Source organism: Puma concolor, chromosome B3, assembly GCF_028749965.1.
Source record: "Puma concolor isolate L17-30 chromosome B3, mPumCon1.1.hap2, whole genome shotgun sequence".
NCBI classification, from domain to species: domain Eukaryota; kingdom Metazoa; phylum Chordata; class Mammalia; order Carnivora; family Felidae; genus Puma; species Puma concolor.
Window position 1 is genome coordinate 100,531,811 of NC_141672.1, and position 18,210 is coordinate 100,550,020.

Consider the following 18,210-nt stretch of genomic DNA (forward strand, 5'->3'; position numbering starts at 1 on the left):
TCCCTTCCCTTATGTTCATCTGTTTTGTATCTTAAATTCCTCTTATGAGTGAGACATATATTTGTCTGACTAATTTCACTTAGCATAATACCCTCTAGTTCCATCCATGTAATTGCAAATGGCAAGATTTCATTCTTTTTGATTGCTGAGTAACACTCCATTGTGTGTGTGTGTGTGTGTGTGTGTGTTACATCTTCTTTATCCATTCATCCATCGATGGATATTTGGGCTCTTTCCATACTTTGGCTATTGTCAATAGTGCTGCTATAAACATTGGGGTGCATGTGCCCCTTCGAAACAGCACACCTGTATCCCTTGGATAAATACCTAGTAGTGCAATGCTGTATTGTAGGGCAGTTCTATTTTTAACTTTTTGAGGAACCTCCATACTGTTTTCCAGAGTGGCTGCACCAGTTTGCATTCCCATCAGCAGTGAAAAAGAGATCCTCTTTCTCCATGTCCTTGCCAACATCTGTTGTTGCCTGAGTTGTCCATGTTAGCCATTCTGAGAGGTGTGAGGTGGTATCTCATTGTGGTTTTGATTTGTATTTCCATGATGATGAGTGATGTTGAGCATGTTTTCATGTGTCAGTCTTGTTCCTGACTTTAGGGGTAAGCTCTCAGTTTTTCCCCATTGAGGATTATATTAGTGGTGGGTCTTTCATATATGGCTTTTATGATCTCGAGGTATGATCCTTCTTTCCCTACTTTCTTGAGGGTTTTTATCAAGAATGGATGCTGTATTTTGCCAAACGCTTTCTGTTCATCTATTGAGAGGATCATGTGATGTATCACATTGATGTGACATACCACAGTGATTGTTTTGCAGATATTGAACCAGCCATGTATGTCACGTATAAATCCAATTGGTCATGGTGAATAATTTTTTTAATGTATTGTTGGATCATGTTTGCTAGTTATCTTGTTGAGGAATTTTGCACCCATGTTCATCAGGGAAATTGGTCTGTAGTTCTCCTTTTAGTGGGGTCTTTGTCTGGTTTTGGAATCAAGATAAAGCTGGCTTCATAGAAAGAGTGTGGAAGTTTTCTTTCCATTTCTATTTTTTTGTTACAGCTTCAAGAGAATAGGTGTTAACTGTTATTTAAATGTTTGGTAGAATTCCCCTGGAAAGCCATCAGGCCCTGGCCTCTTGTTTCTTGGCAGATTTTTGATTACTAATTCGATTTCTTTACTGGTTATGGATCTGTTCAAATTTTCTATTTCTTCCATTTCAGTTTTTATAGTTTATATGTTTCTAGGAATTTGTCTATTGCTTCCAAATTGCCCATTTTATTGGCATAAAATTGCTCGTAATATTCTCTTATTACTGTTTATATTTCTGCAGTGTTGGCTGTGATTTCTCCTCTTTCATTCTTGATTTTATTTATTTGGGTCTTTTCCTTTTTCTTTTTGACCAAACTGGCTAGAGGTTTATCAATTTTGTTAATTCTTTCAAAAAACCAGCTGCTGGTTTCATTGATCTGTTCTACTATTTTTTGGTTTAAACAACATTGATTTCTGCTCGAATGTTTATTATTTCCTGTCTTCTTCTGTTTTTGGGTTTTATTGACTGCTGTTTTTCTAGCTCTTTAAGGTGTAATATTAGGCTATGTATCTGAGATCTTTCTTCCTTCTTCAGGAAGGCCTGGATTGCTATATACTTTCCTCTTATGACCACCTTTGATGCATCCCAGAAGTTTGGGGCTGTGGTGTTATCATTTTCATTGGCTTCCATGGACTTTTTAATTTCCTCTTTAACTTCTTGGTTAGCCCATTCATTCTTCAGTACGATGGTATTTAGTCTCCAAGTATTTATTATCTTTGCACATTTTTTCCTGTGGTTGATTTCAAGTTTCATAGTATCATGATCTGAAAATATGCACAGTATGATCTTGATCTTTTTGTACTTGTTGAGGACTGATTTGTGTCTCAGTATGTGATCTATTCTGGAGAACATTCCATATGCACTGGAGAAGAATATATATTCCGCTGCTTTAAGATGAAATGTTCTGAATATATCTGTTACGTCCATCTGATCCACTGTGTCATTCAAAGCCATTGTTTCCTTGTTGATTTTCTGTTTAGATAATCTCTCCATTGCTGTAAGTGGGGTGTTGAAATCCCCTACTAGTATGGTATTATTATCAATGAGTATGTGTTTGTGATTAATTGATTTATATATTTGGGTGCTTCTACATTTGGAGCATAAATGTTTACAATTGTTAGATCTTCTTGGTGGATAGACCCCTTAATTATGATATAATGCCCTCTTCTTCTCTTATTACAGTCTTTATTTTAAAGTCTAGATTGTCTGAGATAAGTGTGGCTACTCCGGCTTTCTTTTTGTGACCATTAGCATAACAGATGGCTCTCCATCTCCTTAATTTCAATCTGAAGGTATCTTTAGGTCTAAAGTGGGTCTCTTTTAAACAGCATATAGATGGATCTTGTTTTCTTATCCATTCTGTTACCCTATATCTTTTGATTGGAGCATTGAGTCCATTGACGTTTAGAATGAGTACTGAAAAATAGGAATTCATTGCCATTATGTTGCCTGTAGAGTTGGAATTTCTGGTGGTGCCCTCTGGTCCTTTCTAGTCTTTGTTGCTTTTGGTCCTTTTGGTTTTGTTTTTGTTGTTGTTTGTTTGCTTGTTTGTTTTTGCCTTTTCTCCCCTCAGAGAGTCCCCCTTAAAATTTCTTGCAGGGCTGGTTTAGTGGTCACAAACTCCTTTAATTTTTGTTTGTCTGGGAAACTTTTTATCTCTCCTTCTATTTTGAATGACTGCCTTGCTGGATAAAGAATTCTTGGCTGCATATTTTTCCAATTCAGCACATTGACTATATCCTGCCACTCCCTTCTGGCCTGCCAAGTTTCTGTGGATAAGTCTGCTGTGAACCTGATCTGTCTTCCCTTGTAGGTTAAGGACTCTTTTTCCTTGCTGCTTTCATGATTCTTTCCTTGCGTGAGTATTTTGTGAATTTAACTATGATATGCCTTGTTGATGGTCAGCTTTTGTTCAATCTAGTAGGAGTCCTCTGTGCTTCCTAGATTTTGATGTCTGTGCCTTTCCCCAGGTTAGGATAGTTTTCCGCTATGATTTACTCACATAACCCTTCTACCCCTTCCTCTCTTCCTCTTCTGGGACCCCTATGATTCTTATGCTGTTCCTTTTTAATGAGTCACTGAGTCCTCTAATTCTTAAATCATGCTCTTTTGCTTTAGTTTCCCTCTTTCTTTTCTGCTTCATTGTTCTCCATAAGTTTGTCCTCTATATCACTGATTGGCTGCTCTGTTTCATCCATCCTTGCCACCGGGGCATTCATTCGAGATTGCAGCTCAGTTATATCATTTTTTATTTCATCCTGACTAGCTTTTACTTCTTTTATCTTCGCAGAAAGGGATTCTAATCTATTTTCAACTCCAGCTAGTATTCTTATTATCATTATTCTAAATTCTGGTTCAGATATCTTGCTTGCATCTGTGTTCATTGAACCCCTGGCTGCCATTTATTCCTGTTCTTTATTTTGGGGTGAATTCCTTCATTTTGTCATTTTGAAGGAAGAAAGGGAATTAATAAGGTAAAAAAATTAAAATAACAAAATTAAAAACAACACAAAAAAATCAAATAAAGGATGCTAGATCCTAGGTGTGTTTTGGTCTGGTTATTGAAAGGAGCTTGAGAGATTAGAGAAGAAAGGAAAAGATAAGAAAACGAAAAAAAAGGAAAATAAGAAAAAAGAAAAAAAAGGAAAACGTTTGAAATTTTGAAAGAATGAATACAATGAAATAGAATAAAATGAAATGATGGAAGTAAAATAGAATTTGAAAAATTTACAAAAAAGTTAAAAATACAGGAAAAAATTTAAAAATATTTTTAATAAAAATGGAAAATAAAAATAAATTTTTTACTCTTTATGTATTCAAGAATAAGAAAAGAAAAAGAAAAAAAATTGAATAGATGGACCAGCGAACAGACTGAAATACAATTGAAATTACATCGATTTCTCCTAGAACACAAACTATGAGGCAATTTATAGTCCATAAACTAAGCAAGCGGAGAGCCTTGTGGTGTTCCTGAAGCGTGAGGTTGGCCCAGTTGGGCAGGGCTTAGTGTAGCGGTTCCATTCTCCACTAGATGGCGCTGCTTAGCTCACAGGCGTGGATTGTTGTGTTGCATGTAGGGGTGTATGTGCATGCAGGGGATGGGAAAATGCTGTCACTAAGCTACCCAGTCTCTAGTGTCAGAGCTCTGTGCTCTCCCAACTGGCAATTGAGCACATCTCCTCTGTCTCTGGCTTCTGTCCACTCCCCGCTTTTACAATGTCCATGACCAAACAGTCAGGCTGCCAGGTGGCACCTCCCTCCTGAGTTTTATCCCAGATGTGACTGTGTTTCCCAACCCCTCACTTCTGAGGGACTGCAGCCTTGACCCGTTCTGACCCTCTGGGGTAGGGTCTCCCTGAGCAATGGCACCCTACTCCCAGGAATGTTCGCGAGACTGTGCTGCTGCTGATGCCCAGAGACTGTGGCTGGGTGCTAGCCTGCCCCAGAAAAAGTTCACGTGATCGTGTAGCAGCAGTGTTTCAGGGATTATGGTAAATCACAACACACATCTAGGGCCAGGCTTCACTCTTAACATCCTTGTTCCAACACCAGTGAATGTGGCTGTTCTCCAGGGTCCACTGGGACCTTTGCCTGTGGGGTGGCCACACAGACTCTACCAAATGTCCTCCCAGTAGGGGAACCACCTCTCCCCTTGTGACCCAAGGACCCCTCGGACCTCACTCTCTGCTCCTGGGGATTTGCCCTTCCCACCAGAGCACCACTAGGTATTGAGCTATGTGGAGTTTCAGACTCTGCGCTCCCCATTTATAGAGTTTCAATGAAATTTAAACCCTCTCCTTTCTCCTTTCTCCCTTTTTTATTCAGTCCCTTGCATACTCTTTCTTTTCTCTCCCACTGCTTTGGTGGGGGGATGCTTTCCCGTACTCTCTTCCTGTCTCTGTCCTCTCTTTGCAAACAAAAATAGCTCCCTGACCTCTGCAGCTTCCCTCTACCCCAGTTTACCTCTCTGTGCCACATACCTGCCAAGATCTGTGGTTCAGGTTGTGAAGATTGTTGTGTTAATCCTCAAATCAGTTTCCTAGGTGTGCAAGATGGTTTAGTGTTGATCTGGCTGCATTTCAGAGATGACAGACGCAAAAAAAACTTCCATGCTGTTCCCCATCTTGGCCTCTCCCCAGGTGCATTTTTAATATTATGTTGTGACACTCTGGATTCTGCTAAGATCCTTAATAGCTTTACAGTTGTTTATAGCATCAATGCCCTATTACCGCATCATGGCTAAAATTAGATGTGTCAATTTTTTTTTAATTCTTGAAAAAAATAATGAGATAAATATATCTCTAATGTGATAAATAATAAAAAGCTATTTTTAATGGAGAAAATCTAGATAAACTCTCATTAAAATTGGAAACAAGACAAATAAACATTCGTCCCTATTAGGGCCAAACATTATGACAAGTACAGGCCAATCATATTAGAAGGAAAAAAGAGTAAGAGGTCCAAAAATCTTCAATACATTGAAAACACATACATTTCTAAGAAAAACACACACAAAAAATAAGTAAAATAATAGTAAAAGTGTAAATAAATAAAACACTCAACCACTTGAGAATGTTAAAATTCTCTCCTAAGCAATATTTGTGCCAGACAAGCAATCAAAACCAGAGGTTACCAAATCTGGAATTTATTCTGGTAAAGGTAAGCCAGAAATTTAGCTTCATTTTTCCCCATATGACTATCCAGCTGACTCAATACAATTTCCTCAAGAATCTAAAATTTCCAAACTGATTTAAAATGCTATTTTCATGCCATACTAAATAGGGTAAGGGAGATCTCCTTCTCTAAACAAGAAAAACCAGAAGCACTCTAGTTGGTGCTGTTGGCTGGATTTTCAGTAACAGCTTCTCAGACATTTGCTTCAGCAATTTCTTTCCTTCCAATTCACTTTATTAAAACAAGACTAAACAAATAAAAAAATCTTCAAATGTGGAATACAGAAGAGTGACTTCTGTTTTCCTGACCAAAGTCTGGTGTGGCACCATAAGAGCCTGCAGACAGGCTAGTGTTTGAGGAATGGTCAGCTACAGTCGACCATTGTAAATAGCATTAAGTAGGATGAGACTACATGAATGTGGCAACATGGGGGTCAGTGGTGACCTTAGTAAGAGCAGTTTTATTCCAACGATGCAGGTGTGAGTTAGGTTAGAGTAGGTTAAAGAATGCATTAGAGAAGTAGACATGATGGGGAGATCTCTTACAATGCAACTCTTATAAGAACATTGGTTATTTAAGTGAACAAAGAAATTTAAGTCCACAACTAAAGGGGAATATGAGGCAAGGCAGGACATTTTAAGGATGGAATGTACAAATGGGAATGATCCAGCAGAGAAGGGGAGATTACTGATATTCATCTCTACCATTACTCGGAGGGTATTGATTCTGGAATCAGCAATCTGACAAATAGGTACAAAGAAGCATTGTCAATTTGAGGACCCTCCTGAGGAGTCTGAAATAACTGCTGATTTGGAGTTTGCTCTTGTGGTATAGGGAGGAAGGGTGAGGGGGACGACAGGAATGTGAATGAAGGGTATATGAAAAGAAATGCATCTATTTATTGATAGGCCCTCACCATCTCTAGTCCAGATCAGTCTATTTAATAAGTGACTGTGGAGACACAAATGTTGAATGATCTTTAGGGGAAAACACCAAAATCTGCTACATTTGAATAAGACTATCATATAGACTTTAACCCAGAATTAAAGTGGAATAAGATAGGGACACCTGGGTTGCTCTATCAGTTAAATGTCCAACTCTTGATTTCAGCTCAGGTCATGATCTCACGGTCTGTAAGATTGAACCTCATGTTGGGCTCCATGCTGACAGCACGGAGCCTGCTTGGGATTTTCTTCCTCTCTCTCTGCCCCTCTCCCACTCATGCATGCTCTCTCTCATGCTCTCAAAACAAACAAACAAACAAACAAACAAACTTTTAAAAAAGTAGAATAAGATAATTCCAGGTTTATAATCATCTTTTACCTCTTTGTTACCTTACATACATGTTTTTTTATAAGATAAATGGTTCTAGGACCATGTCATCATGGGGATACCGAGCTTTAACACTTTTTAAATTTTTAAAAATCTAGACAAATTATTCTAAGATACATTTCAGAATATGATAAATAATAATATCAGTCTAATCTATTGAAAAAAATTTTTTGCTGTTTTACTGAAATAAAATTCATACTTACTCTGAATAGTATTTCTTCATTCCATTTTGGATTCAAAGTCTAAAAGACAATAAACAGAGTATAACTATTTTTTAAATATTTTTGTCATATAAAAATAAAGCAAAGTATATTAAAATGTTTTTGAATATTGCTACGTCTAACCTTTTTAATGGTTTTCGTTTGCACACTTGTAAAAATTCCATTCATTGGGTCATATAATGTCACTCTCACATATGGATCACTGTTAAAATAAAAAACATATATATAATTGTTGCTTAATTCCCAAACTCAGATTGCTCAACCTATAAAAATCACAGATTTTTCCTTGTTAGCAATTTCTACAATTATTTCCTACTGTTAAAGGGAGGGTTCCTTGGCAGGAGTAGGTAATTATAGTAATTTCTGCATCTTGTTGAAAAGCTAAAGTACTGTGTTAGTGAAATAGACAAAGAATTGGAAAGAAACCTTTTAATCCCATTTACTGATTTCCAACCTATTTCGATTTTTCAAATTTTGTTCAATTTTTATTACGTTCTTTCTTCTTTGGGGTTAAGATGGTTAATTTGATTCTTTTTTTTTTTTTTTTTAATTTTTTTTTTCAACGTTTATTTATTTTTGGGACAGAGAGAGACAGAGCATGAACGGGGGAGGGGCAGAGAGAGAGGGAGGCACAGAATCGGAAACAGGCTCCAGGCTCTGAGCCATCAGCCCAGAGCCCGACGCGGGGCTCGAACTCCCGGACCGCGAGATCGTGACCTGGCTGAAGTCGGACGCTTAACCGACTGCGCCACCCAGGCGCCCCGGTTAATTTGATTCTTAAGACTAGCTTTGCAAGACCTCAGGTTGTTCCAAGTTATCTCAAGGGTGTAAACTGTTTTTACAAGATAAGACAAAGTGCTTTCAGTTCAAAATAATTATGTGTCATGTAACCCCTTCTACAAAGTGACATGGAAAAGAAAAATCTTGTGATACGTAAGTTTGCAAAACAAAAGACTGTACACTTTACCTGCCCCTGGTCAAATTCCTCCCATTTCCTTTGGGGATCCCAAGTACTCATGATTCTTCACCACCAACTCCCCCTCCAATTTCCTCATACAACCTTACCTCTTACTTTGACAAAAATCAAAGCCATCAGACCACTCCCAAGACCCCGGTATTTATCAGAACTCATCCTTACCCCTAACCTCAGTGATTCAGGTGTTGTGCCCCTATTTGAGGTCAATTCCTCTTTGTACATGTTCTAACCACCTGCTCTGGAAACTTCTATCATCTATTTTCATTTCTCCCTTTTGTATCTTCAGCTTTTCTTTTCACCTATGTTTTTCTAGTCACATAATTATGTTTTTAAACCACCTCCCCCCCCCTTAACTCTTCCTCCTTCCTCCAGCAAAGTGATCTAGATTGTCTTTCCTCCCACCTCAAACTTTCTAGGAAAATAATCTGTAATAATAATAATGACTAATATTTATATAGCAATTACTCTATGCCAGGTACCATTCTAAGCAGTTTACATATATTAACTCTTAGAATCCTTATAACTGCCTGTGAGGTAGGTATGATTATTGTTTTTATTTTGTACAGAGAGATAGTTCAAATCATAGCAGATCATACAGCTACTAAGTGCAAGAGTGAGAACTGACACTCAAGCACCTGGCTTCAGAGGCCATGTTCTTAGCTACTCTAGCCCACCACCTCCCTTTCTTCATTTCCTCAACCCCCACTGCTCTTCAAAGTCTTAGAATCTGGTTGCCTCCTCTTTCTTTCTAACCCATCCCTCTGAAAATGCTAAAATCACCAATTTTGCTAAAACAATCAACACTCTCCAGGCACTGATTTTGCTGGTCCTCTCTTTATTTAATACTACTGATTAGTTTCTCTTTGAAACTAATCTCATTTGCTTTCATGACACAACTCCCTTCTGGTTGTCCTTATACTATCCTAATTGTTCTCTCTCGGTTGCTTTCTTAGGCTCCGCTCCTACTACCTGCCAGTTAAATACTGAAATTCCCTTAAGTATTGCCCTTGGTCCTTTATTCTCTCTACCTTTTCCCTTCACAATCTCATCCATGGTTTTAACAACTAACTGTGTATTCTCAAATATAAATGTTAAACATAAATGTAAATATAAGTATATATCCTCAATCTCACCACCCAGCTAGACCCTGCCACCTGGCTGTTTCTCAGTTGATCTTCCTTCCCCCCTACCCCCCCCTTTTTTTTTTCCTTTTTCCACGTTATTTATTCACAGTCATATAGCGACATGAAGGGAATAAACCAATTAGGAGTTTTTTGGAGAGAATGGGGTATGGGTGGAAGGGTGGGACTTAAACAGAAAATAATCTTATACACAGCTAGATAGAAGATTTACAGATATCTTTTTAAAAAATAGTATTCTCTGAGGGTAATGGAGTAAGATAAAATCATCATGAACAAAATAAATTAGCAACTTATTACTGCATAACCGAAAACAAAAGTCTTAGGAAATGATTTGCAGTTTCTGTCATGATTTACAGATACTTATGTGATATATATTTCCAACATGGAAAAATAAAGACTAACACTGAGTAGTAGATTACCACAATGCAGAGGGAACTTGAACACATGAAAAGAGCTGCCATCTGGTAGCAAAAATATATTTACGCTGATATTAGTATCAAGATTAAAGACACTCAAATAAGTTATGCCAATACAGCAGAACTATTATTCCTAACATCATAAGAACAATTTCTTATTACTCCTACTCATAACTAAAAAGTCTAAGAGCTCTGCCCAATTTTCAATTGGCTGTTCTATCATATTATTTTTAAATTGTAAAAGATCTTTATATATATTGTGAATTAAAGGGTTCTATCAGATACAGGTTTTGAAAATATTTCCTCCCCATCTGTGGCTTGCCTTTTCCTTTTCTTAATTGTGTCTCTCAGGGCGCCTGGGTGGCGCAGTTGGTTAAGCGTCCAACTTCAGCCAGGTCACGATCTCGCGGTCCGTGAGTTCGAGCCCCGCGTCGGGCTCTGGGCTGATGGCTCAGAGCCTGGAGCCTGTTTCCGATTCTGTGTCTCCCTCTCTCTCTGCCCCTCCCCCGTTCATGCTCTGTCTCTCTCTGTCCCAAAAATATATAAACATTGAAAAAAAAATTAAAAAAAAAATTGTGTCTCTCAAACAACAAGAGTTTTTAATTCTGATCAAGTCCATTTCAACACTTTCCTTCGTGTTTCATACTTTTTGAGTCCCGTTCAATAAATCTTTGTGTACCCCAGTAGAGCACAGAGTTTCTCGTATGTGTCCTTGCAGAAGTTTTATAATTTTAGCTCTTATTTTCTATATAATGTGTGATAAAGAACAAGGTTCATTTTGTGCCATACAGATAACCCACTGTTCCAGTACCATGTACTGAAAAGACTAACCTCCTTTTGAATTACCTTAATACTTTTTGTCAAAAAGCAATCAGCCATGTGTGTGTGTGTGCACGCGCATATGTGTGTGTGCATTTCTATATTCTTTCTTCTATTCCGTTGAACAATTTATTTATTCTTATGCCAATGCCACTCTGTTCTGATTACTGTAGCTAGATAGTCAGGCTTGAAATTAGGTAGCATAACTTCTCCAATTTTGCTCTTTTATGAAATTGTTTTGGTTTACTCTATGTCCTTTGACTTTCCATAAAAATAATAGAATCAATTTACCAATTTCTTTAAAAGATCTTTCTGTGGGGGAACCTGGGTGGCTTAGTTGGTTAAGCATCTGACTCTTGATTTCAGCTCAGGTCATGATCTCACGGGGCCATGAGTTCAAGCCTCACATCAGGCTCCACACTGTTAGTGCAGAGCCTGCGTGGGATTCTCTCTCTCCCCCTCTCTCTGCCCCTCCCCAACTCCATCTCTCCCTTTCTCCCTCTCTCTCAAAATAAATAAATAAACTTAAAGAAAAAATCTGGCTATGTTTAAAAAAAGAAAGAAAAAGAAAAGATCGTGCTGGGATTTTGACTGGGATTATGCCAAATCTACTCAATTTGAAGAGAGCTAAAACTCTAACAATAGCGAATCTTCCAATCCATGAACACAGCACATTTATCCATTGATTTAGATCTTTGATTTCCCTCAACAATGTTTTACTGGTTTTTAAAAAAAATTTTTTAAGGTTTATTTATTTCTGAAAGGGAGACAGAGAGAGCACAGGAGCAAGCGGGGGAGGGGCAGAGAGAGAGAGGGAGACAGTATCCAAACACACTCCAGGCTCTGAGCTGTCAGCACAGAGCCTGACAGGGGCTTGAACTTGTGAACTGTGAGATCATGATCTGAGTTGAGTCATATGCTTAACTGACTGAGCCACCCAGGCATCCCAATGTTTTATAGTTTTCGGTGTAAAGTTTGTACAGATCTTTTGTTAAAATTATTTCTAAGTTTTTATTTTTTATGCTATTGTAAATTGATATTTTTAAAATTTATTTTCCAATTGTTCATTGATAGGGTATAAAAATATAATCAATTTTGGTTCAATGAGTTTGTATCTTGTGGCCTTGTACCTTATTAGGTCTGGCAGCTTTTTTTTTTTAGATTCTTTATGGCTTTCCATGTACATGATCATGTTGTCTACAAACAGACAATTTTCTTCCTTTTTAGTCTACATTACTTTTATTTCTTCTCTTTGCCATATTACACAGCTAGGACATCCAGTACAGTCTTGAACTGACTGTAAAAGGACAAAACCTTGCCTTATTCCTGAATTTAAGTAGAAAGCATTCAGACTGTCACCACTGAGTATGAAGTTAGCTATTGTTTGTTTTTTTGTTTTGTTTTTTTCCACAATAACCTTAAGCAGGTTTAGAACATTCCAATCTGTCCCTAGATTATTAAGAGTTTCTACCACGAAGAGGTGCTAATGATTTTTTCCTTTCATTGAAATGATCATGTATTTTTCTTTTTTTCTATTAATATAATGAACTACCTTGATTTTTTTAATGTTGATTTATTTTTGAGAGAGAGAGACAGACAGACAGAGTGTGAGGAGGGGAGGGGCAGAGAGAGAGGGAGACATAGAATTTGAAGCAGGCTCCAGGCTCTGTCAGCACAGAGCCCAACATGGAGCTCAAACTCATGAACCATGAGATCATGACCTGAGCCAAAGTTGGACACTTAACTGACTGAGCCACCCAGACACCCTTGATTAATTTTTGGATGTTAAATGAATCCTACATTTTATTCTTAGCTTGCTGTGATTTTTTTTTTTTTTTTTTTTTTTTTTTTTTACCGTGAACAGGTATTGGATTTGTCAAATGTACTTTCCATACCTACTGAAGTGAAAATGTGTTTTTATTTCTGTACCATATAAATATGATGAATTACATTGATAGATTTTTTTTCTTAATGTTTACTTATTTGAGAGAAAGGCAGAGAGAGAGAGAGAGAGAGAGAGAGAGAGAATCCAGAGTAGACTCTGTCCTGACAGCAGAGAGAGCAGAGAGCCTGATGCGGGACTCAAACTCACAACTGTGAGATCATGGCCTGAGCTGAAGTTGGACGCTTAACTGACTGAGCCATGCAGGCACCCTTGATAGATTTTTTTTTAAAAATCAGATCATTTATTATTGTGTGACTAATCGTTGAAATCCTTAAGATGAACTGGATGCTGCAACAGCTGCCTTCTTGGGTTTAGGTGTTGTTCCTTCATGAAATCCATGCTTTCATCTACTGGGATACAATTTTTAGGTGTCTCATCCAACCAGTCCCAGTGGTATTTCATCTTTTAGCCTTGGCGCTCCAGTTATACTTTCTCTTCCACTTGGCAGGACAGCCACATCTGCCACAGGTCAACTTCTGAAGGCGGTAGGCCTTAGAGCCACAATGGCGGCACACTATGTGCATTTTACTGTGATGCTTTCCAAATGACGACATCCCCTTTGTCATCTTGCTTCCACGGCCAAGACCAAAAAGACTGGAAGTGAAGGCACTTCCACTATATCCTACATTGATAGATTTTTTTTTTTTAATGTTGAACAAACCTTACATTTCTAGGAAAATGCCTACCTGGTCATATATTGTTATATATCATTCAATATAGGGCTACTCAGGCTTTCTATTTCTTCTGTGATTGATTTTGGTAATTTGTGTCTTTCAAGAATTTTGTCTATTTCATCTAAGTTGTGTCCAATTCTTTATTAGCATGAAGCTGTACACAGTATTCCCTTTTTGTCTTTTTCAATTCCATAGGCTCTACAGCAATCCCTCTGCTTTCATTCCCATTATGGTAATTTGTGAATTTGTGCCTTCTCTTTTGTTCTTGATCAATATAGCTATAAGTGTACAATTTTTATTGGTCCCTTCAAAAAATAAGCTTTTGACCTCAACGACTTAAAAAAAATTTTTTTTTAATGTTCATTCAGTTTTGAGAGATAGAGACAGAGTGTAGGTGGGGGAGGAGCAGAGAGAGAGGGAGACACAGAATCAGAAATAGGCTCCAGGCTCTGAGCTGCCAGCCTAGAGCCCGATGTGGGGCTTGAACTCATGAACTATGAGATTATGACCTGAGCCAAAGTCGGCTGCTTTACTGACTGAACCACCCAGATGCCCCAACCTCAAAGATTCTTTTCTATCATCATGCATGTTCTACTTCATTAATTTCTGCCGTTACCTTTATTATTTTCTTCCTTCTGCTTACTTTGGAATTAATTTGCTCTTCTTTTTCTAATTTCTTAAGATCAGAACTCAAATCATTCATTTAGATTTTGCTTCTTTTCTAAGTTAGGCATTTCCAAACTATACATTTTCCTCTAAATATTACTTTAGCTGCATCTCACAAATTTTAATATTGTGTATTTTCATTTTCATTCTGTTCAAATTTTTTCCTAACTTCTCTTGTGATCCCTTCTCTGACTCATATTATTTAGGAGAGTATTGCTTTATTTCCAAATATTTGGGTTTTTCAAAACATCATGTTACTCATTAACAACTTTATTTCATTGTTATCAGAGAACTTCCTATATATAATTTCAATGTTTTCAAAATTCCTGAGACTTGTCCTAACATGGTCTATGTTGGTGAATGTACCATGCACACTTCAAAAGAATGTGAATTTTGCAGTTGTTTATTGTTTTATGGCCCAACATATTATGACTGACAGACTATAGGGTAGCTCCTATTATCTCCACCTCCTACTTTTCATGCCCTTTGTGGTATCCTCCTCTTAAATGTGGGAAGAACCTATGCACCCTAACCAATCCTAAAATACATTATGGAAAAACTGACAAAATGTATATGATTGCATTACAAAAGACTATGTATGCTTGGAGACCCCCTCCTTTGCTAGCTTTGAAAAAGCAAAATGTTAGCTTGTGAGCTGCCATATGAAGAAGGTCATAAGGCAAGGAACTTAGGGTGTCCTCTGTCTGACAGCCAGCAAAACTGAAACCGTCAGTCTGGCAGCCTACAAGGAACTATATGCTATTAATAATCACATGAGTTTGAAAGTGGACCCTTCCCCAAGTAAGTCTCAGATGAGGTCATACCCCTGGCCAATACCTTGATTGCAGCTCTATGAGAACCTAATGTAGACAACGCAGCTAAAGCATGAAAGGATTCTGACCCACAGAAACTATGAGATAATATGTGTGCATTCTTTTAAGCTGCTAAGTTTATGGTAATCAGAGTCATGCTGAAATAGATAATACGTTTATGGGCTATGCTAGTTTATGTACTATGTCCACTTGAAAAGAATGTATACATGCAGTTGTTAGAAATAGTGTTCCTTATGTTGAAGTTCACAATATTGTTCAAATTTATGTTTTTGTTGATTTTCTAATCTAGTTGTTTCATAAACTGGTGAGAGAGGTGTTAATGTCTCCAACTATGATTATGGAATTTTTTATTTGTCCTTTTAATTCTGTCCAGCTTGGCTGCAAAATATTATGCTGCACATTATCATGCATAACATTATGCATATTATTTTCAAGTTCTGTTATCAGGCACATATTTATGATTGTTTTATAATTTATTTATGATTTATGATGGTTACAGCCTCCTGTAACCTCCTGGTTACAGCCTCTTTTATTGTTATGACATGTCTGCAAATACTTTCTGGTGTTGAAATCTATTTTATCAGATATTAATAAATCTACATCAGTCTTTTTACACTTACTGTTTGTATGGCATATTTCTTTGGATGCATTTTATTTCACCTTAGCTGTGCCTTTATATTTTAGATGCATCTTTTATAAACAACATGTAATCGGGTCTTGTTTTTCAATCTATTCTAACAACTTCTGACTCTGCCTCATATTTGCCTTAGTCCATTAATGTTTAATGTTATTATTGATAAGATTGAATTTAGGTCTACCAATTTATTATTCGTTTTTTATTCTTTTCTTTCCCTCTTTTTTTTCTTTTCTCGATCATTTACTCATTTCTTGGCCTTTTAATTATTTATTTTCTCAGGAATTTCATTTAAAAATATCTTTTGGTTTTTTTATCTATAATTCTTTACATTATATTCAGTGGCTTATCTAAGTCTTACAAAACACACCCTTAATTTTTTATTCCACTTACATTTAATATTGTACCACTCTACTAAACAGGTCCATAACTGTGTTGAGGAGGAGCAGGAACTGGTGTATTATATTAAGAATGTGCAAATTATGATGTGCTGAGTGAGGAGGAATAAAACACCCGCATGGAGTTGACAGGTAGCTCCTCAGCATGTGAGCTCCTGCTTTGGGGAAGTAAAAACCTCAGGGTCATTTTGATTAAGGCAGTTTTAATATACCCGCACAAAGGAAGTAAGTCACAAGATTTGTTACTTAGAGATCCCAGAAACAGGAGGAAATGGGGGGGAGGGGTGGTGGAAGGGAAAGCAATGAGCCAGAAGAAGGGCAGTCTTCCATTACCAGGTCATGAGTGACTAAGAGATAAAGAACAAGGTAGCAACCACCTATTATTTATAAGGTGATTGGGGTGGACGTCACTAACTTTTTGTGGTCTTAACTCTAAGTGGTTATTTTAAAAAGGTGCCCTGGAGAACACACAGGGGGAACTTGTGATAGAAATCCTAAGCTCAGGTCCTTATCTAAATGTCCAGACCCTGGGTGTGAGCAGGGTTGTCATAATGTAAAATGCCCAGGAGGCAACTAAATTCAGTTGTTTTTCTTTCATCACAATAACCCACACCCATTCCTGTCCTTTAAGCTATAGTTATTATATATATTCCATCTATATATAACATAAATCCTGTAAGAAATGTTGTAATTTGTGATTTAAACAGGCATACGTTTTATTTTTTTTAAGTTATGATAAAAACAACATAAGGTATTTTTCATATTCCCAGATATTTACCATTTCCTTATTCCTTTCTGAGGATCTGTGTTTCCATCTATTATCATTCTTTTTTAGCTGGAAGAACTTCCTTTGGCTCTTCTTATACTGCAGGTCTGCCAATGATAAAACCTTATAGTTTTCTTTTATCTGAAAGTGCTGTTATTTTGTCATCATCCTAAAGGACATTTTCACCGAATACAGAATTCTGGATTGACAACTGTTATTCTATTGTTGCATTTTCTTCTGGCCTCCATAGTTTCTTGGGAGAAGTCAGCCCTTAACCAAATTGGTAGTTCCCATGCACGTAATACGTCATTTTCTTCTCTTTCTTCTGTCAGGATTTTTCCTTATACTCGTCTTTCAACAGTTTGGCTATGATGTGCCTCACTTGTTCCTCTTAGTGTTATCCTGCTTGGGATTTCTGGATACTATCTACTTGTATCTTTCATCAGATTTTTAAAAATTGGCCATTCTTTTTTTTTTTTTTTAATTTTAGAGAGAGTGTGAGCAGGGGAGAAGGGCAGAGGGCGAGAGGAAGAGAATCCCAAGCTCAGCCATTATTTCTTAAAAAATGTTTTGCCTCAGGTGGCTCAGTCAGTTAAGTGTCCAACTCTTGATTTTGGCTCAGGTCATGAAATCACGATTCATGAGTTTGAGCCCCATGTGTGGGACTCTACACAGATAGTACAGAGCCTGCTCGGGATTCTCTCTCTCCCTGTGTCTACCTCACCCCCACTCACATTCTCTCACTCTCTCTGTCAAAATAAATAAATAAACTTAAAAAAAATTTTGCCTCTTCTATTTCTAGGACTCTACATGTATGTTAGACTGTCTGATATTCTCTAACAAATCCCTGAGTCACTGTTCATTTAAAAAGTTTTTTTCAATCTTTGTCTCTGTCATTTTCTAATTGGAAAATAATCTCTACTGATCTAATTTTAAGGCAATTAAGTTTTCCTCTTCATTGGCATTCTGCTGTCAATTCCACCAAGACTTTTAATTTCAAATATTGTATTTTTTAGTTCTAGAATTATTTTTTATGGTTTCTATCTCATTCCTGAGATTTTCAATCTTTACTGGTATAATATCAAGTATAAGCATGCTATTGAAACGTGTTCCATTTTCCTGGTTCTTTATAGATCATATAATTTTCAATTATATCCTAAACATTATAAATATTAAGTTGTGGAGACTCTGGATTCTGCAATTTTTCTCTGATGATTATTTGTTTTCTTTATCATATAATTAATTATCTTATTTGGACAAGAACTACAAACCATGTTTCTTGGGCAACAACTCTTATCTCTATTCAGATCTTTATTTTTAAAAAATTGTTTAAAGAATGTTTTATTTATTATTTTTGAGAGAGAGAGAGAGAAAGAGAGAGAGAGAGAGAGAGAGAGAGAGAGAGCGCATAAGTGGGGGAGGAGCAGACAACGAGGGAGGCAGAATCCAAAGCAGGCTCCAGGCTCTGGGCTGTCAGCACAGAGCCTGAAGTGGGGCTCGAATTCACGACCTGTGAAATCATGACCTAAGGTGAAGTTGAACGCTTAACCAATTGAGCCACACAGGGGCCCCAGATTTTTTTACTTTAGTTGAGATGCTTTGAATCTGC

At 37.2% G+C, this 18,210-nt stretch overlaps 1 protein-coding gene and 1 pseudogene across 1 annotated transcript in view; both read right to left on the minus strand.

Moving 5' to 3' along the window:
• Positions 1 to 18,210, minus strand: part of NEDD4 (NEDD4 E3 ubiquitin protein ligase) — a 139,276-nt gene that overhangs the window by 104,642 nt on the left and 16,424 nt on the right. Inside the window, exons 3-4 of the mRNA XM_086710752.1 lie at positions 7,456 to 7,534; positions 7,315 to 7,353 (exon numbers count right to left, since the gene is read on the minus strand). Coding sequence (XP_086566878.1) covers positions 7,315 to 7,353; positions 7,456 to 7,534 — 118 coding nt within the window. The remainder of the gene's footprint in view (positions 1 to 7,314; positions 7,354 to 7,455; positions 7,535 to 18,210) is intronic.
• Positions 12,875 to 16,607, minus strand: LOC147580234 (large ribosomal subunit protein eL37-like; annotated as a pseudogene).